We start from the raw sequence: 23,126 nt of genomic DNA, 5'->3' as shown, positions 1-23,126 counted from the left end.
TCATAGACCTGCCCTGTGCACTCTGCAAAATACCAGCTCTAACATCTACAGCAAGGTCCCTGGGCTCTGCAGCAGACTAGAATTTTTGTGACCATTTAAATGAAAAAGTTGAAGAGTTTAATGAATACAAATTAAATAATACAATTAGTACAGTTGTCCTGTCATATTTATTTTTATATTAAATTCAGTGTAGTTTGTGCCATCCCTGCAATTCCACATTTCAATATGATGCAGGTTTTTGTTCTGATAATTACATAACCATGCTGCAGAAATTGTCACCGGTGAAGCTGCAGGTATTGGCAGTGGAAAGGGTTGGAACAGAACTTAGGATTGCTGACCTCCCAGCCACCTGCCCACTTCTCTCAGCCAGAGGAATATTTTGATGGGGTGTGGAGGTCAGAAGTAGGTGGAGCCCTTTTACTAGTTGATCAATTGCTCAAAAGGTTTCTCTGGCTTAAACTGGGAGGCCACTGTGGAGCCATTTCAATATGCATCAATTATGGGAGTGGCTCTCAACCTTTACAGACTACTGTACCCCTTTCAGAAGTCTGATTTGTCTTGTGTACCCCAAGTTTCACCTCACTTAAAAAGTGCTTGCTTACAGAATCTGACATAAAAATGCAAATGTGTCACAGCACATTACTGAAAAAATGCTTCCTTTCTCATTTTTACCATATAATTATAAAATAAATCAACTGGAATATAAATATTGCACTTACATTTCAGTGTACAGTATACACAGCAGTATAAAAAAGTTATTGTCTGTATGAAATGTTAGTTTGTACTGACTTTGCTAGTGCTATTTATGTAGCCTGTGTAAAACTAGGCAAATATCTAGATGACTTGATGTACGCCCTGGAATACCTCTGAGAACCTGCAGGGGTACAGGTACCCCTGGTTGAGAACTACTGAGTTATGGCATCTAGCGATGCATATGTATACCTTACTGGAGGCTGTATGGTGTTCAGTGATCACTCAGTGCTTAAGGTGCTTGCAGAAAATATTCTGTGTCCATTCCAACTGGTGCATAACACAACATCAGCTTCACAGCACCCTGCCCAGGCTCTTTCTCTGGGATGGTCAGCAGTTAAAGGCACAGTTCCCAATCCCAGAGGAGCCCAATTCTCCACTGCATTGTATAATCTTACTTCCGTGCAAAGTGGAAGCAAAGGCTATCAAACTAGTGCAAATGGAGTAATCTGTTTTAGTAGCATTTTACACTCGGGCAGTGGAGAATTAGCCGCAATTATTGTACTGTGCCTGCTGAGAATATTCGTAGAGCATAGTCAAATCAAACCTATTTTCTCCCCATAAAAACATGCACTGCTCCTCAATGCTTCCAAGCCATGCCCTATTGTAAGTGTCAAATTTCAGCTGTTGATTTTTTCCATAGCTCTTTCAAGAAAGAGTCAGAAATTTTCTTCACTGTCCTAACTTTGTAATGGCTGAGGAAACATGCTCAAAAGATTTCCCCTTGGAGTAGAGGCCCAGCATGGGACATTTTAGCCTTAAAGGGGAAAGTTTCAGACAACTTTGAGCATCGGACAAAAGAGCTTACAATGCAAATTGGTTTTTAGCTTTTCGTGTAATTATGCCACCTGCACCCACTCTAGTGCAAAAGCACCTTGTTTAATCCAAGTTGCTCCTTAATGGGAAGTGACAGCCAGGAAAGGGTTAAAAGCCCAGGGCCAGGGCGTGTAATGGTGCCTGGTGTGTTTACGAATCAGCAGAGAGGAAAGAGGAGCCAAGCAGATGAGACAGCCTAGCCCTGCAACTTCTGTGCAGCTCAAACAGGTTTCTGGTGCCACCACTACAGCTCTTAGTCATTGGAATTTAGGTGGAGCTCCCTCCTTCGGTGTCTGTTCTGATTCAAAAGCTGCTCTCACTCACGTATTCATACATATACACACACTCCTCAGGAGCCTTCATAAAACACTTTTGTCCCACACTGCTGAGTTAGTAGCAGAAAAAGCTCATCAGTTTGTGCACCTGGCCTCTAGAGAAGCCACTGACCATTCCACAAGATGGTGCAGTATGGCCTTGACTACACAAGGTGCAGATGGATCTTGCCTCTGATGTTAGGCATAGCGGTCATCTTTGGCCTTATTGCGCTGGCTGGCAGGGGCTGGCTGGAGTCGGAGACGGAGCCCTATCAGCATAAAGCCTCGTTATGGGAAAGCTGTACAATGTTCCCTGGTGAGCTCGAGTGGACGTGTACCTCCCTGATGGACTACGGTAAGTGACTGCAATGGGGGTGGCAGCCCCTAGTGAGTCTAGGTCACATGACTGAGCTTACCCCACTCAACTCATGTCTCATCAGTTTGATGGGAAAAAATAGGGCTCACTATTCCAATACATAGAGCATTTTTTGGAGAAAGAGTGGAACAAGGTTGATCTTTTGAGAGAAAAGAAAGAGGGATGATTGCTATTTTCATAGGGCTAGAGGGTATGTATGTTCATGGTACAAAGACACATACGGAAACAGTGCAGGGAACATTTGAACCATGGGAGATTAATTTATTTAGATATAACTACAATCTCTGCTTTCCAGAAATGAATAATTATTGGAGGACAAGCCCATAAAGCAATAAATAGCAAGCTGTATGGGTAAACTTGGGGTTAACAAGATGGGATCATCCTTCACTGGCAAGGAACTGTTGGGATGTAAAAAAACAGCTGTGAAGCAGAGAGGTCCACAATAAATATCAGGTTGCAGAACGTGGCCTCTAAAATTATATCAGGGAGCACACCGCACCACTTGTGATGTGGTGATGAAACAAAACGCTTAAAGGAGAACGTGCTTTTTCTTTGACAAGGGTCTGAATTAAGGTTTTCATACCTGGAGGAGTTTTGATAAAAGTTTGGACTCTGATGAAGTCACTTAGATAATGTTAATTCAAGTCATAAGGGCCCTTTGGCTAGTAGCCTGATTCTCAACTGTTTTGCAGCTTGTATACTTATTTACACCTGTATAAAGTGTGTGTATAAACACTACCAAATCAGAATAGTAGCATGTTACACTCACCTTGTACGTATACATGTCTGTTCAAGGTGCACAGCAGTAGAGACACAGACCCTTAGCGTCCATTTGGTTCAGCCTTCCAAAAGTGTCATGAAAATGTACCACCCATGCACAAATTGTGCTCTCTGGCCATGCTCTGCATTGACTGATGGTAATGAAAAGATAATGGTGATTTATTCACTAGTCAGAAAGAAGTTAGGGTTTGTTTCGGGGAGGTAGGATTTGTGCTGGAAATGGCCCACCTTGATTATCATACACATTGTAAGGAGAGTGATCACTTTACATAAGCTATTACCAGCAGGAGAGTGGGGTGTGGGGAGAGAAAACCTTTTGTAGTGATAAACACCCATTTTTTCATGATTTGTGTGTATAAAAACAAACATCTTCTGTATTTTCCACAATATGCATCCGATGAAGTGAGCTGTAGCTCACGAAAGCTTATGCTCAAATAAATTGGTTAGTCTCTAAGGTGCCACAAGTACTCCTTTTCTTTTTGCGAATACAGACTAACATGGCTGTTATTCTGAAACAAGTTATTCACTGTGGGCTAGTGGAATTTTTCAAGCATGTTCACCATTTGCTGTATTTGGGGACTCTATTTCTACCCCTGATGCCCTTTGGGTAACCCTCCCCTCCCCAATCCCACATGAATGTTATATTAATCAGTTCTACAATGGTATTCTTTCTCCCTAGGCACCAGGGATGTGATCCACAAAGGTACTCAGGCACCTAGCCCACAGATTCAGGAATCTATGTCCCTTTTTTAGGTACCGCTATGAGCCACAAAACTCTCACTGCTGCCTAATCCTGTAGGTGCCTAAATTCACTCGGCGCCCATGTTTTTTCCTCTGAATGTGTGCACTGCAGCCTCACTGTAGGTGAGCGGGTGCCTATCTCCTGCCTGAGCATGCGCACTTTGGCCGCACTGTAGGCATCTGGATGCCTGTCTCTCAGAGTGATTCACAGAAGAACGTCAACAAGACGATTACAAGAAAGACAGGCAATCAGATGGCTAAGCTGTGTGCCTGATCTGGTAGGTGGCCTCTGATCACACCTGTCAGATCCAGCCCCTCAGGTGAGTTCACACAAAGCAGTTGGGGGAAAAAGAGGCAGTCCTCCCTAATAACTCTTTAGCTCAGTGGTTAAGGAACACACCTAGGATGTTTCTCCCCACCCCAGAGGGGGCAGAAGGGATTTGAATAGGGATCCGTCATCTCTTTCAGGTCAGTGGCCTAGTAGACACTAGGCTATGAAATATTCTGATGTGGGACTCCCTCAGTCTCTCCGCTCAAAACTGTTCCACTTTAATTAAGCAAGTGAATAATTATTTATTAATTGGGCCAGTAAAAGATTTAGAATGACTCTACTATAGCCTAGTAGTTAGAGCACTTGCTGGAGAGATGGCCGAGCCTTATTCAAATCCCTTCTCCCCTTCAAGTGGAGGGGGGACTGAAACCAGGGACCTCCCACATCCTGGGTGAGTACCTATCCAGTAAGCTAAAGGTTGTAAGGCAGGTCCTACCCCAGCTAATTTGCTTTGAGCCTGGCCTGCATTTAGGCAGCTGAATGCCTATCTTCCCCCAATTTGTGGATCACTAGCAGAGCTAGGTACTGCCCTGCAGCTGGACTTGAACACCTTTCTCCAAGAGAGGGGCACAGCTTAGCACACCCCTTTCTGGTTGGCATCTCCAGAGGCTAGTGTAGGCAGCTCCCTGTCTTTGTGGATCACAGTCTAAGGCACTTATATTTCCCCATTCATTGTACAGAGAGCCCAGATGCCTCACTCAGGCTTTGTGGATTATGGTGCTGTTCCTGTGATTTTTCTAAGCACCTAAAAGTTCAGCTCAGCATTGCAATGCCTAAATTCCTTTGTGGATCTTGGCCCATGTCCCTCACAGACAAAGGGTTGGAATTTAGGGTCCAGGCTGGCCCTGGGCTTTTCATGACGGTCTTTCTTCCCTGCTTTTGTATTTTTCTCAGACAAATGCATTGGAGTTCTATAGCACCTTCCAACCGAGGATCTCAAGTCAATTTAAAAACATCTGTGAATTAATCCTCAAAACACAATAGGCAAATATGATCTCCTATTTATAGATGGGGAAACTGAGGCACAGAAAGGTGAATGCCCACATTTTAAAAAATGTTTACTAATTTTGAGTGTCCAACTTGACACTCCCATTGGCTTCATCTGTTGTTCTGCATGCTCAGTGCCTTTGAAAACTAGTCCATAGGTGCATCAAGTGGGGCACCCCAGTTTAATGGACACTTTTTAAAATTTGGGACTAAATGAATGGTCTAAGGTTGCACAGGAAGTCTTTGGCAAAATTTGGATACAGAATTCAGAATTCCTGGCTGCTCTTAATCCTGTGTTTTAATCACAAGCTCATACTTCCACCCTCTGTACTGGGACATGGTTTGGATCTGGAGAGAATGGGCAAACTGAGCCCTTTGGATTAGGTTAATGCCATATCTTATTGACCAGCTCTGAGCTGGAAATCAAAACTGCCTTCCACTGATCCTTTTTGGCTGGAGTGGGAACGCTAATTTTTGGCTCCATAACCCTCTACCTGAATGCATCATGGTAGGTTCCTGTACCTGTAATAAACTCCTGTAATAACATTTAAAAGTTGCCTTTGCTATTGGTGTAGACTGAAAACTAAAGGAAAAGGCGCACCTATGATCAGGTTTTTAATAAAAGACGAATTTTATTTGTGTGCTTCCTTTTATCTATACTAATATAAAAACGTTAAGGAGGACAAGTGTCCAATATCACAAACCATATCGCAAGTATGATTACATTTCCCCTTTTCATAAGCATGGAGACATGAAGAAAGACAATGTAGATAGAAGGGGGCAGAAGTGATTTGACATTTTTTGTGAGGAGTGAACTCCTTGTTTCTTCCCTGTTCTCCTATTGGCTTGATTTCCAGTTTCTCTGCCCCACCCATAATTTACTGCAGGCCCAAAAGGGTCTTCTGCAAGTCCTGTGGAAGGTGGGTTGCTGCAGGGGGGCTGATCCCACTGATGTGATAGATGTGTATCCATCTGGGAGTCAGCTTCCTGCTGCAAGTGAAACTTATCAACATTAGTGGAATAGGTAGCAGCCGTGTTAGTCTGTATTCGCAAAAAGAAAAGGAGGACTAGTGGCACCTTAGAGACTAACCAATTTATTTGAGCATAAGCTTTTGTGAGCTACAGCTCACTTCATCGGATGAAGGAATAGTAAATATATTTTACTCCTGTGATAATTAGATTTAATTATAAAGACCATACATGTTATTCAATAAAGTACACAAATTCAGATTAAATTCTTCACTAGCAAAACTTGGAATTTGAATCTGAGCAGTTTGACTTATCCTGTATAAACCTTCAGAGGCTGCACTAGAAAAATCAAACATCTTTGAACCTAATCAGACTGGGAAGGAATGAAATTTACAAAGTTTATAAACTTTGTGAAAAGTGAGAGTCTGAGGAGTTTATAAACTCTACTGCATCCTCAAGAGTTTCAAATATTTAAATTTAATTATCCAACCTTCTAAACATACTTTAAGACCGTAGGTTCCTTTTAGGACAATTTTTTTTTTTTAATTTCTCAACTCTAGAGCAAGTCATTTGAGATAGGATAGTTAAAAGCATTAAACTTTTGTGTTATTTGTGCACATACTTATTTCTCAAATACATCTTGCTGAGATAACCTCAAATTTTGCAGGAAAAAAAATCTCCTTTTTTCTAAAGGCCACATATAAGAAGCATCAGGTGAAAGGTAGGTTGTTTTTATTCTCGAAGAAGATTAGCATGGCCAAAAATGAAAGAGCTGCAATACAATATCAAGGTTTGCTTTAGCGCCATAGTGGCAAACGACTTAGATAATATAAAGTTACTAAAAAGGATAGTACACTTGAGCTTTGACAAAAGCCTGGGTGAAAGGATGACAACTACAATACTGACTGTGTCTATGTGGGAACTAGCTGGGCTTGCAAAGTTTTTTTTAAAGTGAACACATGCTTGCATCTGTACTTTGTGAAGCTGGCACAACACCTTTTTATTTTCCTGACTCTTGGCTATATGCGCTCTCCAGAACAAGGTATGCCTCTGAAAGCCTTAGACAAAGACTTTTAAATATTTAATGTATTATGCTGCAGGCTTTTGACATGTTTGAACGTGCTTGTTGCCTGTTGCTGGAAAATGATTGCTCCTGTTTTGCTAAGTTGAATGTGGTGCACAATAAGATGAAAGAATCTTTAATACATGCAATCTGTCTATTCTCTCATATCATGCCTGATCCTGCAGTCCTTTGGCCAGCAGAACTTCCATCAATTTCAATGAAAAATGCCATGCATAGGACAAATGCAGGTTTGAGTCCTTCAGATTTAGTGTGAAATGTTAGGCTTAATTGCAGATCTTGAAAAACCCACACAGTGCTTGTGCACATGGCAAGTGGAATTTCAATATTTGCAGTGATTTCCACATACCACCCAATATTATATTCTAGTCATTCTAGTCATTATACAGAGCAACCTTTGGCACGTGGCCCATCAGGAACTGCTGGCGGACCGCGAGACACTGTGTTTACGTTGACTGTCTGCAGGCATGGCCCCCCCGCAGCTCCCAGTGGCTGCGGATCACTGTTCCCTGCCAATGGGAGATGCGGGGAGCGGCGGACAGCACATCACCTATCTCCTGCCTAAGCCCCAGAGAGATTCACAAATTAGGAGGGACAGATGTTAGACTGTGTAAGTCACGTGTGAAGCCCGAGTCTGTAGGCATACTCAAAGGTCACCTACCAGATTAGGTCCCACAAGCATGGGGGTGGAGGGTGGCAAAAAATGACCTCTCTTATACCTTTAGCCAGGGGTGAAAGTAGGCTAGTAGGAAGCCGGTACCAGCCTGTATGCAGTTGACGTTAAAGTGCTGTCGTGGCAGAGCTTTAACATCATTGCCCCTTTTGTCGTCCCCCATGTCCCCCCCGGGCCACCGACTGGGAGCGGGGGGCAAAAGAGGCAGCTGCCCCAGGGCTGGCGACTTAAAAGGGCCCAGGAGTCCCAGCCGCCGCCGCCGCTACCCGCCCCCAGCCCCGCCCCTTCCGCCCAAGGTGGAGAGAGTTATACACCATATTAGTAAGTGTTAATATTACTTTCACCCCTGCCTTTAGCCCAGTGGATCAGATACTCATCCAGGATGTGGGAAACCACCAGTTCAAATCCCCCCTCCATGTCAAGGGGAGAAGGGATTTGAACAAGGACCTGCCATCTCTCAGGTGAGTGCCCTAATCACTAGGCTATGGAATACTTTGATATGCCCCCCCAGTCTCTCCTATTGAACATATTCAACTTTAAACAATTGACTAATTACATATTAATTGGGCCCTTAAAAGAGTTAGAACAACTCTATAACCTGGTGCGTGGGGCACTCACCTGGAAGATGGCAAATCCTTTCTTCCTTTCAGGAGGAAGGGGAACTTGAACGGAAGGTCTCCCCAACCTGCGTGAGTACCCCTAGGCTAATGGTTGTAAGGGAGGTCATCCATTCCCCTGGCCATTTTGTTTTAAGCTCTGTTTGCAACTAAGGTGGCCGAACCCACCTATCTTCACCCAGTTCATGGATCACCACGAGAGCTAAGTGCCTTTTTGCAGTCCAGACTTTGGTGCTTATCTCCAAAAGATTGGTGGGACTTTTCTCACCCCCCTCTGGTCGACATCTCCCATTGGCTAGCTCAGACAGCTCCCTGCCTACCATGCTGGCTTTGGGGATCACAGCCTAAGGTGCCTATCTCTCACCATTCATTGTATAGGGAGCCTAGGCTTTGGGGATTGCAATGTTGTTCCTGTGACTTTCTAGGTGCCTAAAAGTTGGGTGCCACCACGCCCAAAGTCACAATGCCTAAGTCCCTTTGTGAATCTGAGCCTTGGTAGGTGTGTCTCTATCCCCCATCTCCTCATGGTGTGTGAGCAGCCAGAATCTGACCCCAAATTAACACACGAGAGACTTCATTTCTACTTAGTTCAATAAATCACCATGAGCAGAACATTATAGGGCTTTTCATATTGCCAGATTGAGGGAACAGCCTTTTTCAGCACTGGGTGGGATGAGGGCCAGGTTTTCTATCTGTTAGTGGAGTACACTGAACACAGAATATATTGTGTACTACTTTGAAAACTGTAACGAAGAGCTACACATTTGAAACAGATAGTCTTGAGCCATAAAGTTATTATCCAGATCTGAATCTAAACTTTCCCTGCATTCCAGGACATTCATATATATGGCTTTGGTTCAAGCCAATCTCTGAATCTAGGTGTGACAATGTGGAGCTACTGCTCCTTCAGTGACTCCACTGCCAACATACAAGTCCTGTTAATACCAGTCGAATTTTTGTATCAATAAGAACAAATGTTATTTGCAGCACAGAGGTCAATTTCAGTAGATGATGTATTTATATGAAACAACACAATGGGATAATTCAGCAGCTTTCTTTGTACAACATCTCTTTCTCTTGAGTAAGTTAGGGACTGTCTTCTTGTTACATGTTTGTACAATGCCTAGTATGATGATGCCCTGATCCATGATCCCTAAGTACCACAGTAATACAAATAATAATAATGTGTGCAAAATTCTCCACTTTCATCCTCCTTGCAAATCTCTCACACAATCTTTATTGAATTGTTCTGTTCTGGAGAGACAAGGTGGGTGAGCTAATATCTTTTATTAGATAAACTTCTGTTAGTGAGAGAGACAAGCTTTTGAACTACACAGAGCTCACCTTCTGGTCACTCTCCTATATCCTGGGACTGACCCCGCTACAACAAGTGCATACATGTTCTAGTCTAGTTATTTACATGATCATTACCACAGTAGTAACTGGAAACCTACTAACATTCATGAATTAATCCTCTCAGTCCCTCTGTGAGCTAGGGTAGCATTAGTATCTCCATTTTATGGGGGATCTGTGGCAGAGTGATTGTGTCTTGCTCAGATTTACAGAGGAAGTCTGTGGTGGAGCTGGAAATGGAGCCCCCATCTGAGTCCCAGTCCACTTGCTTAACCACAAGACAATCCTTCCGCCCCTTATTTGCAGGGCAAATTGAAGATAAGAACTTCATCCTGTCCATACTACAGCCAAAACCTGAAACAAACAGGTTCAATGTGGTTTTTTTAGGTAGTTTCAGTTACAGAGTGGAGAGGTTCTTAGCCACACGCTACTTTCCAAATCATCTCTCAAAAAAGCATAACATTATTTAAGGTCAAGCCTTAATACAAAACATGCACAGAATTTACTATTCACACAGTAGCTAGACTTTTAAATGGTAGAAAAAATGGGCTCCTAGTTAAATGTAATAGCTACAATACTGAAAATGTTTCAGTGATATTGTTCTTAAGGAACTCTGATAAGAAGGGAAGAAAAGAACAGACATGACTTGATTTTCCTCTTGCTTACAGGAGTAACTCCACTGGAGTAAGTGAGAGGGGAATCAGGCCCACAGCGTGGCAGTTCATATTCCTCATTTGCAATTACTGACATACTTCTTTATCATTTCACAGTTCACCCTTTTACACATTTATTGCAAGGTGCATTTCATAAGACCCTTTGCTAAATAAGTTATTGCCTTAGTTGGGTAACTAACTCTACAAAGAGCCCTCTCAGATGGCAACAAATACTCTTTATAATCAAATTGCTTCCCTAATAATTACAGCCAAATTGGCTAAAACAGTGTTGATGGTGTGAGATGCTGAGGGATCCCAGCTACCATATGAAAATAGAAGCAGCTGAGGACAAAGTGCTGAGATCCCAGCACTTTGCAGGCTCAGACAATGAACTCTCTTAAGCATGCACCATTCAGTTACTTTTCTAACCTTTCACACAGGAGGTAACCGTGCTGAGGATTTATGAATGTGGGTAAAAACGGTACTGAATTGTGGAAGAATGTGCATGTGGGTAAAAACGGTACTACACTGTCGTTTTTCTTTAGTTGGGTCATCTCTTCAGAGAATCTGACAGGATGGAGTGATGATGATTCCTCCATAGTAAGAGCTGGATATAAGTCCCATTATAAGGTTGACTTCGAATAACTTTGGGAGGATAAACAAGCAAACAAGAAAATCTCTCAGGCTAAGTCTATACTACAGATCTTACAGTGGCACAGCTGTGCTGCTGTAAGGTCTCCCGTGTAGCCACTCAGTGCTGACGGGAGAGAGTGCTCCCACTGGCATAGCACTGTCCACATTGGGGCTTTTGTTGGTGAAACTTATGTCGGTCAGAGGGGTGTTTTTTCACACCCCTGACCGACCACAGTTATACTGACAGCAGTGCTAGTGTAGACATAGCCTCATGCTTTCACATTTTTCAGGGAAAATCTTGTTGACAGCTAGTATCTATTCTGAACAATTTTGAACAAGATTGTAGGAGAATATTATCCTTATTAATATTATAATAATACCCCAAGCTCCTCCTGGGAACTTTTTCAAAGTGTCTTTAACAAGTTCTTGATCAGTCAAAAATCCCAATGGTTTCAAATTAGTCAGCTTTGATTGAGTAAGAACTGCAGGATTTAGCCCAATGATGCTAAAGGAAGAGAACTTAAACCACAGCTAGACGTTTAGTAGAGGAGGAATGACTTTACACTATCATGGTAAAGAAGGTCCAAGCTGATCTGGAAACTCCTATACCATTTAATACACTGGATTTTAAATCAGTTTGAGGGGAGTTAGGAAGGTGTGTGTGTGGGAGGGCGTATGACTCTTTGAAGCGCTATACATGCTATATGGATGAAAGCATTAATATGTGCAGACATATATATGTGACACGCATATGTGTTGCAAATAACATTTAATTTTGATTTAAGTGCTGCTTAATGATTACTGTAGGGCCAGATTCTGATGCCTTTACTGACACTGAATAGAGCCTTCCTCCACAAGCGATTCCACTGAAGTCTCTGGAGCTACCTGGAGAGGAAGCTGCTATCCAATCAGAGTAATAATAATTAGCTTGTATGCAGTGCTTTTCACCAATAGATTGCAAAGAAGGTCAGTATCATCATCCCCATTTTACAGTAGGAGAAACTGAGGCACAGAGCAGTAAAGGGACTTGCCCAAAGTCACCAACAGGCCAAAGACAGGAATAGAGCTGTCAGCCTCCTGAAATCCAGTCCAGTGCTTTGTCCACGAGACCTTGATGCCTCTATATTGAATAAAAGTATCAGAATCTGTCCCTAAATATACAACTATAACATAGACTCTTTTTGTACTCCCCACTCACGTTAACCACCCTATCAACAGCCAATACTAGTGCATCAGCAAAAATTGTTAATATCGCCCTCTTGTTCAGTCACAGGGAGAAGAAATGAGCAAACAGCATCACGTCTCTCCCTGTAGGCTTTTTTGTTTCTTGGGTGGGAAGGATTTGGTTTCTATCAGAAAGTTACTATCAGAAAGTTATTCACAGCCACTCCCTACCCAGGGAAACTCCTTCACTGCAATTAAGGCTAGCCACAGCAAGGTTTCTGAACACAGTTTGCTCATATTCTGCTGCAAACTATAGACTAAGAGTTATCTGATTAAAAATTCTTGTTTTTGGAAATGAGATGTAAATCCATTGTGCTTCAGCCAGATGTAAGAGTGCAAGCAAGCTTTGGGAAAAGGATACACTGCTATTTTGCTTAATAGTCATTGTTTGTAAGGCTGAGCTATAAAAGACGATCCCTTTTAATCTGTAGGTTATTTTAATCAACTCATCTTTAATCCTTGACAAGGTCTTCTGTCCAAATAGTAGTAACAGCTAGAAAACAGACATAACATGCTACATTGGGATTAACTGATATGATTTACCTGGATTGGCTTATTAATATGTTACATATTTTTTCCAAAAACCCCTAGTTAAAATTTAGCTCAAAATAGACTGAACGAGCAAACCATGTATCAAACCAAGCATCAAAACATGTAAAATTAAGGTCTGATCCTGAGGATGCCCACAATTCCTGTTGAAATTGGTGTGAACTGCGGGTACTTGGGCCCTCTCTCCTGATCAAGCCAATTGTGAGGCATTGGCATGCACATTACTTTTAATACCTCACTCACTCCTCTGCTGCACCCTTTGATGATTCTTCTACACCCCGTGTTGCTCCCTTCTTAGCACTAAGCATCAGGGAGGATCCCTCATTAGCACAAAGCTTTGTTGGACTCTCTTCTAAATCAAGCTCCTGCATGTCAAGTATGTGTGCCGAGGAGTGTAGCTGAAACTGAACCACTCCCTCTAGATGGTGGAGGAACCCTTCCGTCCCGCCATGACCAAACACAAAACTCTTCAAGTGGAAATGTTTCCTACACTGAACTTCTTCCCCCAAAAGGAGGAGGGTCTTCAGGCATGTCAAAACTGTGGACTCTGGATTTTTCAACAAATATGTTGATGAGTGTGTAGATGATGCTGTCTGGAAATACAAAGATGATGAGAAGGTGAAGGTCTGTTTGCTTTTAATGAGAAACAGTCTGTTTTGAGTTTGAGAAGCCTCTGATTACCAGCAGTTAGGCCATGTCTGCACTACCACTTATGTTGGCAAAACTTATGTTCCTCAGGGGTGTGAAAAAAACACCCCCCGAGCAACACAAGTTTAGGGGGGAGGGATAGCTCAGTGGTTTGAGCATTGGCCTGCTAAACCCAGGGTTGTGAGTTCAATCCTTGAGGGGGCCATTTAGGGATCTGGGGCAAAAATTGGGGATTGGTCCTGCTTTGAGCAGGGGGTTGGACTAGATGACCTCCTGAGGTCCCTTCCAACCCTGAGATTCTATGATTCTACACTAACAGAAGCGCCAGTGTGGACAGCGCTATGTTGGCTGTCTTGTCCCCTCACCTCATTGGGATAGTTAAGTGGTTGTCTCTGCCCCTCACTAATTTGATGGCTTTGTTTACCTTATACGTAAACGTATTTCTGTTTTCTCTCCTTGCTCAGTTTACACTGAAGACACATTCAAGCTGGCAGAATCATACTCCTTGGTCTAGGGTGGGGTCCCTTAAGCCTTACCTGCCAAAAACATATTGCCAGCACATTTACAGTTCTTCATATATCCCCTGTACATACATCAAGAAACAATATTAATGACCAACATGTAACCAGTTAGCATATGATACCTTACACCTGTTAGGTACAGATTATGGCAACAGTGAGTTGGAGTGTGCTCAGCTGCTCAGGCCAGCTGAGACTCACTGCTAGATACCCTTGCCCTCTGGCACTGGGATGCTCTTAGAATCAAAGTATTATTCCATTTTCAATGCAGGTTTGGCATTTCATATCGTCTTCCATTTTTTTAAATTAAAGCTATCCTTGTTTAACACAGCTGTGTCACCCACCACACTGTCACGCAGGGGCTGCAGAGGTTGTTGACTGAACAGCTCTGATGAAAATGATAATTTGATGATAATGTAAATAATTGCTGAGATGTATGAACAGCTGACAATAGATTTATTTTTCTTTTAAAGGCTGGTTATGTTTTCAGCTTCAGGGCAGAAGGAATTAAAAGTTGAGGAATTGTGCTCTTATTAATCAGACAAGGAGATATATATCTGAGCTCTCCATGATTTCATCCTGATGAGCCAGGCCTAGGGTACTTGGTAGTGCACATGAAGTGGAGTACCCATGGCATGAATAAACACAATGAGGGGATGGAATGGCATGGATGGGAATACTTGTACACAATGTGGGCTAGTACACAAGAACCCAGAATCTTTGTTTTGTTTCGTATACAGCAATTAGGTTATGAGGTGTATTTTCAGTGTGTTGTGGCCCTTGTGTTATCAGAGAAAATTTGGAACAAATATGTACAAAAATTTCAGTGTGGGTTTCAAGGTTTTGAATATAAGACGTCACTGGGCAGACAATACCCCAAATTAAATTTGCATCCTTTTGTGTATAAAACAGCCCTTCAATTGTACGTAAAACTGGAATACATGAGGAGGTAAGTCAGGAAAATCAGAAAGCAACATTCCCAGTATCTCTGAATTCCTAATAAAACTCTTAAACCTACATTTGACTGAAGACTTGCCTTATCAAAGAATACTCAGATTCCCAGTTACACCGTTGCTACAACATTTCCTTTGGATAGCTTAACCATTCACAAATCAAACAAATATAGCTGGAAGGACCATTCCTCACTCTGCTTTATATGAAAATAAAGATTTGGGTTCTCTTCTACTTGTGCTAATATAAGGCCTTCCCTGTTTCCAAAGACAAAAACTTAAAAAAAAAAAAATGCCAGTTGTAATGAGATTTTAAGACTGGAAAGTATATAGTTTCCTGGCATTTAATAATTATCATACACATTCTTTGATTTGGTGGTAGAGAGATACAAGAAGAAAGAAGCAGACATGCCATTCAAATGATGATGATATCATTTTAGAATGCTGGTGTACATTGGAAAATGCCAATTCACCAAAACCAAAACTTTTTGCAGGAAAGGATCAGGTTAGACAAATTTCCCCTTTTGAAAAAAGTTTCAAAATGTTCAATTTCAAACTTTTCTAAATGAAAACTTTTTCATTTTTTGTTTGAAAATTCTTTTTGTTTCAATATTTACATTACTTTATAGTAAAATATACATATATTGCATATATAAAATTCAAAATTGAAACAACACATTTCAATCAACCCATTCCAAAAAATTTCTTGGATTTTCAGTTCATGAAAAATCTGAGATTTTGACTTTTTGTCCTGATTTAGGATGGAAAAACTTTCAAAATTTTGAAAATTCTCACAGGATAGGAAAATAATTTCCTGTCCATCTCTAGTATTTAGGGATTCTCTGGGATAAATTTCTTTTTTTTTCTCTGCTGACCTCCTTTAAACATATAAAAAAAAATTACTCTGCAGTTCTCTCAGCTGCTTAATTGATCTCAGGCAAATAGGTGTGTGTTTTTATGACCTTAGCTTGACATCCTGAAAGCTAAGTAAACTGCTGTTCTCTCTGTGTTTTGTTTAGTTTCAGTTTTAAATGGGCTGGACTAAAACCAGAGACCTCTCTGTCTCATGTATACTGAGTCTGTGTATATTTGTGAAAAATTGTTGACCTGACTGGATTCCACATTTCCATGAAATGCGTTAACATTTGCCTCGGTGTTTTGTACTTTACCCATGTGTTAAAGCAAAACACAAGAACACAGTGGACAGTGGATAACGTGAGAGACTTAGGACCAATTTCTGCCCTCATTTACACTAGTGCAACCTCATCATTTTCAACCCCACTAAATTGTGGTGTTACATGTAAGATGGATTTGGCCCAATGAATTTTAAACTAGATTGAGCCTTTGCTCTGGGTCTTCTGCAAGTGACCCAGAGAGTCACAATTCTTTCTTTACTCCCTCCTTTTTCATAGGGAAATAACTTTTGGCCCTCCTCCCATACCCTCCTTGCCTGCCTGCTCATGGTTCACCCCTGAGGCTCCAGCCACAATGCAGGAAGCACTAATGTGGCCGTGCAGGAGGCCATGTGGTTTTACTGTCTGTTACTCCCCTGTGTTGTCACTTAAAATCAGATAGCAATTGCTACACTAGATCAGATGCATGGTCCATCTAATCCAGTATCCTGTCTCTGCCAGTGGCCAGTGCAGGTGCCTCAGAAAAAGGTGTAAGAAACCCATAGTAGGAAAGTACAGGATATTTGGACCCCATATTAGGTACCCTCCTGCTCTCTAATAGGCAGGGATTGTCTTAAGGCCTGAAGCACAAGTTTTAATATCCCTTCTAAAATTGTTGTTATAATTAATTATTATAACCCTTGATATTCTTTATCCTAAATGTTCAATTCCTTTTTGAATCTTACTAAGTTCTTGACCCCAATGACTTCCTGTGGCAGTGAATTAATCACACAGTTTGTGAACAAGTTTTTCCTTTTATCAATTTTGAATTTCCCACCTTTAAATTTCATTGTTCTTGTTATGAGACAGAAGAACAGAGAGAGAGAGAACAGAAGATCCTGATCTACCTTTTCTAAACCTTGCATCACTGTAATATACCTTTATCATGTTCCCTCTTGTTCATCTCCTTTCTGAGGAAAACATCCCAGTGTTTTCAATCTCTTTTCATAGGAGAAGTTTTTCCATTCCCTCAGCCATTCTCGTTACTCTTTTTGGAAGCCCCACCGGTTCTGCAATATCCTTTAACAGATGGGGTGGCCAGTGTTGCACACAGCATTCTGAAGGACTTATATCAAGGCATTATAACCTTCTCTATATTATTCTCCTGTTCATTCCTTATGCCCCCCTAGCGTATTAGGTTTTCTGACTGCAGCTGCATGTTGACCAGAAATCTTCACTGAACTGTTGACAATGACATCGAGGTCCCTGTCACAATCTGGCCCTGGGTTAATCTAAATCATCATCAGACTGGACCCGATTGAAACACAAAATTAGGATATATATCAAAATTGTTCATAGAATTAATTAACAAAAAGTCTGTTCTTAGACTGGATCTCTGATGTAGCATTCTGCAGCTTAGATTTAGTTTGAGCACAGCATCTTAAAGTCTCTACGTCTTCCAAACTGAATCTTTAAAACCTCGATTTAAAATTTTCCTCTGCTGCAGAAGATGGAGTCAGAAACCTGCAATGGTTATGTGACTAAGCGATGCATAAAATGTAATAATACTGCAGTGAGCATGTTTGTTCTTGCCATATAGCCAACTCCCTTAAGGCAGGGAGTATGCCAGTCTCTCTCCATGGCATTTGCAATAGCTGGGAGAAAAAACTGGTTAGTGGCATAAAGAGGTGGGGAGCAAGGTGAATGAGAGAGTCTCACCCCCACCCTCCCCGGCCAAACGGCAGGGGCCCCTCAGGGCTCTTGGTTCAGCTGGCACTGGGGGTGGGAAGGGAGAAAAAAGTTTTATAATGTGGGGAGGGAGGAATTAGTGAAATGTAATGAAAAGAAATGGAACATGGATCATAAAGTAATGGGAGATGGTCAAAACCTTCAATGAACTGTTGAGAGAAAGGGAGATAGATCAGAGGATTGGGTCAGAATTCCCCCCACCTATTTGTGCTATGCTTGTTCTGGAACTTGAGTGAGGAGAATGGCTCCCTGCCACCTCCGCACTCTCCCAATCTCCAGCGTTGCTAGTGGGGTTTGGTTTGGCCCTCTATGCAAGTGAGAATGACTTAACGGCCCAAAGGGCCATTACACCATCTGGGGCTTGCTACAAGCAATGCAATGGCCACATCCCCCTCACTTGGCCATAAGCTGACAGACAAAACCTAAGCCTAATTTCCCCAATACTAATTTCCCCCTACTGTTACTCACACCTTCTTGTCAACTGTCTGTAATGGGACACTCTCATTACCACTTCAAAAGTTATTTTTCTTGCCTTGGTATCCTGCTGTTAATTGATTTATCTCGTTAGACTGACCTCACACTTGGTAAGGCAACCCCCATCCTTTCATGTATTTATACCTGCTCCTGTATTTTCCACTCCATGCATCTGATGAAGTGGGTTCTAGCCCACAAAAGTTTATGCCCAAATAAATTTGTTAGTCTCTAAGGTGCCACAAGGACTCCTCGTTGTTTTTGCTGATACAGACTAACACTGCTACCCCTCTGAAACCTATGCTGGGTGGGGGGACGTAGAGCGGGCATATCCTAAGGTGTGTAAAGCTTGGTATGTATGCAGTGCAATCAAACATCCATGGCTGGCCCATGTCAGCTGACTAAGGCTCATGGGGCTCAGGCTAAGGGGCTGTCTTATAGTGATGTAGTCATTTGAGCTCGGGCAGGAGCCTGGGCTATGGGACCCTTCCCTCCTGTGGGGTCCTAGAGCCTGGGTTCCAGCCCATGCTCAAATGTCTACACCACAGTTAAACAGCCCCTTAGTCTGAGCCTCATGAGGCCAAGTCAGCAGAGATGGGCCAACCATGGGTACTTAATGGCAGTAGACATTTCCTTAGGGATTTCCTCATGCTGGAGAGAATCCTTAGCTGCCTGGTTAAAACAGCTTTGCAGTCTTTTTACTGCTGCATTAGTTTTATTGCTGGTACAGTTCACGGTGTTGGGAGTTATTATATCACCTCAGAAATAGCTGCATTGACTGAGATTTTATATATGAAATTCAAAAGTTTGCATTAATGCACATTTGATTGCCACTGGAATCATTGTTAACTTTGCACATCCTGTAGGTTATACGGCATACTCTAACAAAACATAATGTAGCACGATTTAAAAAGTAAAGCAGAAGTACTTGCTCTGAGAAACAGACAAGGTAACAGTGCTATGGGAACTTCATCTTCTGCATATCCTTATACTGTGTGGTTCTTAAACTGCATCATCTTATAGTGTGTTAACAGGGTTACATGTAATTTGTTTGCTTCCTTTAAGGAGAAAAAGAATGCAGCCCATATGAGCACAAGTCCATTTCATGCACTCAACTGCTGCTTTTAAGTAGTGTGAGCTCCTTTCATTTAGCCAATATTACAGATACATATTGTGACAGGGTTGGGCTAGATGGCTATAGGAGAGTAATAGAAGGCAAATATATTAGCCCCAGACTAAGTAGGTCCCTTTTCCCTGGGTAAGGTAACAGGGAAGGTTCCAGAACAACCAGGAACCTTCTGGAGACAATTAAGACAGGCTGATTAGAGCACCTGCAGCCAATCAAGAAGCTGCTAGAATCAATTAAGGCAGGCTAATCAGGGCACCTGGGTTTTAAAATGGAGCTCACTTCAGTTTGTGGTGTGCGTGTGAGGAGCTGGGAGCAAGAGGCACTAGGAGCTGAGAGAGAGAACGTGGACTGTTTGAGGAATAAGGTGTACAAGCATTATCAGACACCAGGAGCAAGGTCCTGTGGTGAGGATAAAGAAGGTGTTGGGAGGAGGCCATGGGGAAGTAGCCCAGGGAGTTGTAGCAGTTGCACAGCTGTTCCAGGAGGCACTCTAGACAGCTGCATTCCACAGGGCCCTGGGCTGGAACCCAGAGTAGAGGGCAGGCCCGGGTTCCCCCCAAATCCTCCCAATTCCTGGCCAGACACAGGAGGAGTCGACCTGGACTGTGAATTCAGAAAAACGGCCAAGCTGAGGGCTGCCGTGAAGCTCCAAGGTGAGCAAATCCGCCAATAAGCGCAAGACCCACCAAGGTAGAGCAGGAACTTTGTCACAATATTAAGAAGTGAGCACATAATAAAGTCATCAGTGTAGTATTTAACAGAACACCACAGGAAAGAAGAAAACAAAAGCAAGATAACCAGAGAGTACATTTGGAACTTGCTATCCAATGGAACAAGGGAGCCAAGGATTGGCCTTGATTTTCCCTCCCCCAACCAAGGCTCATAGGGCCCAAAGATCATCTCATCACTCACATATTTCAAACACCTTGAGCTCTGGAGGTCTTAGTTTGTTCTGGAGTGCAAATCATAAGGGTGTGGGAGATCTGAATTCATCATGACTTCTAATGATCATTGATTGCACTTGTGTGGAGCTTTATAGACTTAGTGTCTCAATTCCCAGTGAAAGTCAATGAGTCACTTAGGTTCTTTTGAAAATCTTACCACTAGAGCAAGAATCTTTGTACTGATCTGGGATATGTAGCTATAACTAAACATATGACATGATAGAGATTGAATTTAAGATCCAACTGGATCTTATGTGTGGTAGGACAAATCCTTGGGTCCTTACTCATCCAAACACCTATTAATTATAGTGAGAACTTACCTGAGTAAGAACCTATGGATTTGGCCACAGGTTATTTCTATAATCACCAATATTGCTTACTGAAAGTGAAGCAGTCATCACTATGCTAAAAGACCTGGTGGATGAGCCAGAGGAACAGACATACATGAAAGGTGCCCTCCACATGCAAATCTTAGAGTCATGATCTATCCCTGATTATTTGTGTCTGATGTATAGATTTGCCAAATAATGCCAAACTTTTATGTTCACATACCAGCATGGTCTGCTAATATAGACAATTTTTTAAAATGGAAGATTTTAAGTTGCCTTTGAGGAAAAGCCTCCTCTTCATTTGATGCCTATGCATAATACCCATTGGTGCCATGATAGACATATACAACAGAGACATGTCTGCCAGTTGCTGAACAAATGCCCTGTATTAGTGAAATAAGATAGTTATCTGGATATTCTTACATTTCTGCCTCAGTGCTTAATATTGAAATTCTTTGACATTCCTATAACATACTGTTCAAAATTAATGTTTGTTTAAACATCATACATTTTGCATTAACTCTCTGCTGGATCAGAACCATTTGGTACAGTGTAAACCAGTCAAAGGAGAGTAGGTGGCTGTGTTCTCTCCTTGTGAGTTTACCCTCTTCTCACGTTTGTCTGAATGAAAACACTTCATTTTTAAGGCAGGCATGAATCTACCTTAACACATTGTTGCCTTCATAATATGTTTTCTTTCTGATTTCAGCCTGGGGGAGAGCTGCTGCTGCCACATTCCTTTTAGGCTATATCATTCTGGTCATTTGTTTTGCCCTGGCCATCATAGCATTCGCCATTGATACGCTTCGGTTCAACTTCATACGAGGAATCGGAGGCTTGCTCTTTACTGCTGGTAAGACTGTGTATGAGGAAAAGGTTGCCTTTTAAAATGGTACCTGTTGTAAAATTGGTACTTGCCTTATTTGACTCTTCAAACAAAGGAGTCTATGCCCAGTTCTATAGACACTCGGCACTTGGAAACTTCAATTAAAATCAATGGAAAGTCCATCCAAATAGTAAATCCTCAAACCTCTAAAACAAAGGTGGATTCAGCTAGAGATAACATCAAGGCAAAAACTCTAATGGATACCAGTTTAATCACTCATTCTGACTTTTTGTTGTTGTTGTCTTTTCTCTTTCTTCAGCTGCGTTCTCGGTCATGGCCCTGGTCATTTATCCAGTGAAGTTCACAAATGAAATTGACATGAGAGGAGTCAATATGTTCAGCTGGGCCTATGGCTTTGCTTGGACCACCACCATTATGGAAATAGGCCTGGCGTTCTTCTTCTGCTGCCTTCCGAATTACGAAGATGAGATCCTGGGCAACGTCAAGCCGACATATTTTTATACTTCCCCATAAATACTAGAAACAACAGGAGACGTGCCTTACTGTTGTTTTGATATTTAGATTCCAGAGATACATACAGACTATCTTATTTTTACAGAGTATTATGACCAGGAATTAGTAGAAAGGCTTGGAAACTTTTTTATGCAAGTAGAAGTATAGTGTTGGAGTTATAGAATAGAAGATCTAAATTGTTCTGAATTTTCCTCTTTGATATGGGTTTGTTAGGGTTAATTATTCTACCATTTTGTATTTCTCCATTACTTCCCACTAGTAGCGGTGTGGGATGGTTCTGGTATTGGTGCTTCAAGCATCTGTGTTTTTATTTAAGTTCAAACAAGCCTTTTAATTCCTCAGGGAATCAGTTATGGGGTCAGACAACACAAACCCTGGTTTCCTGAGGCAAAGCAGCTCAGGAAAACCAGATACCATGATATATGGGTTTATTTGTTTAGTTTAACCTGAAAAGTGATATTTGGTTGCTTACAAAACCTGCCTACCCACTTTGTGCCACCATTGCCAATAATTCAGTCACCACTGCGTAACTTTGTTTCCTCTTTTATTCATAAAAAATATAGCACTTAGAGGCAGAGACGAAATAGAGAAAACTACTTCCTTGTTTTTAACAGGCCATTTTTATTTCTCTCAATGCTTCTGTTGCATAGTTTAGTTGCTAAATTGTCAAAGGTGAACCAGAAATAAGAAGAAAAATAAACAGTCTTCAAATACCACTAAACATAAACAAGTATTATCACTGTGTAGCGTGCGCTGCAATGCAAGCAGTCTTAAAAATCCTGGGTGAGATTCTGGGCTGCTACTTAGAGGAGCAGCACAGGATTAGCACACTGCGGGAGGGAGACAAAAGTAGCTTTAAGACACCCTTTCACCCTTCAGATTCTGGGCTGCTCTGAGGGCTGGAGAGACCCCTGCTGTAATGTAGAGAGTTCTGATGAACTGTTTAAATTATGCCAGCCTCACCAGGTTGCCCTATGGACAGCAGCACTGTCCAAACCTCCATAAACCCATGTGCTGTGGGTCTACCCATGACCCGCCTCCTCTGCTCCTAAACCCATCCTTGGCATGT

At 42.0% G+C, this 23,126-nt stretch overlaps 1 protein-coding gene across 1 annotated transcript; it reads left to right on the top strand.

The window, feature by feature from the left end:
- Window positions 1-2,024: 2,024 nt before the first annotated feature.
- LOC144262130 (p53 apoptosis effector related to PMP-22-like) lies at window positions 2,025-22,057 on the top strand. Its single transcript, XM_077811771.1, has 3 exons — window positions 2,025-2,235; window positions 21,407-21,550; window positions 21,843-22,057. Exons 1-3 carry the CDS (start codon window positions 2,025-2,027, stop codon window positions 22,055-22,057), a joined length of 570 nt encoding a protein of 189 aa, XP_077667897.1.
- Window positions 22,058-23,126: the final 1,069 nt, after the last annotated feature.

The sequence above is a fragment of the Eretmochelys imbricata genome, chromosome 3, assembly GCF_965152235.1.
Source record: "Eretmochelys imbricata isolate rEreImb1 chromosome 3, rEreImb1.hap1, whole genome shotgun sequence".
Classification (NCBI taxonomy): domain Eukaryota; kingdom Metazoa; phylum Chordata; order Testudines; family Cheloniidae; genus Eretmochelys; species Eretmochelys imbricata.
The sequence above is the reverse complement of the archived record's forward strand: the minus strand, read 5'-3'. Positions and strand labels throughout refer to the sequence as shown.

What these genes read in the sequence shown, in the direction of transcription:
- LOC144262130 (XM_077811771.1), top strand. Translation starts at nt 2,025, where the DNA reads ATGGTGCAGTATGGCCTTGACTACACAAGGTGCAGATGGATCTTGCCT. An exon ending in TACCTCCCTGATGGACTACG is followed by an intron (nt 2,236 to 21,406) that starts GTAAGTGACTGC and finishes TTCTGATTTCAG; the next exon opens with CCTGGGGGAGAGCTGCTGCT. An exon ending in AGGCTTGCTCTTTACTGCTG is followed by an intron (nt 21,551 to 21,842) that starts GTAAGACTGTGT and finishes CTCTTTCTTCAG; the next exon opens with CTGCGTTCTCGGTCATGGCC.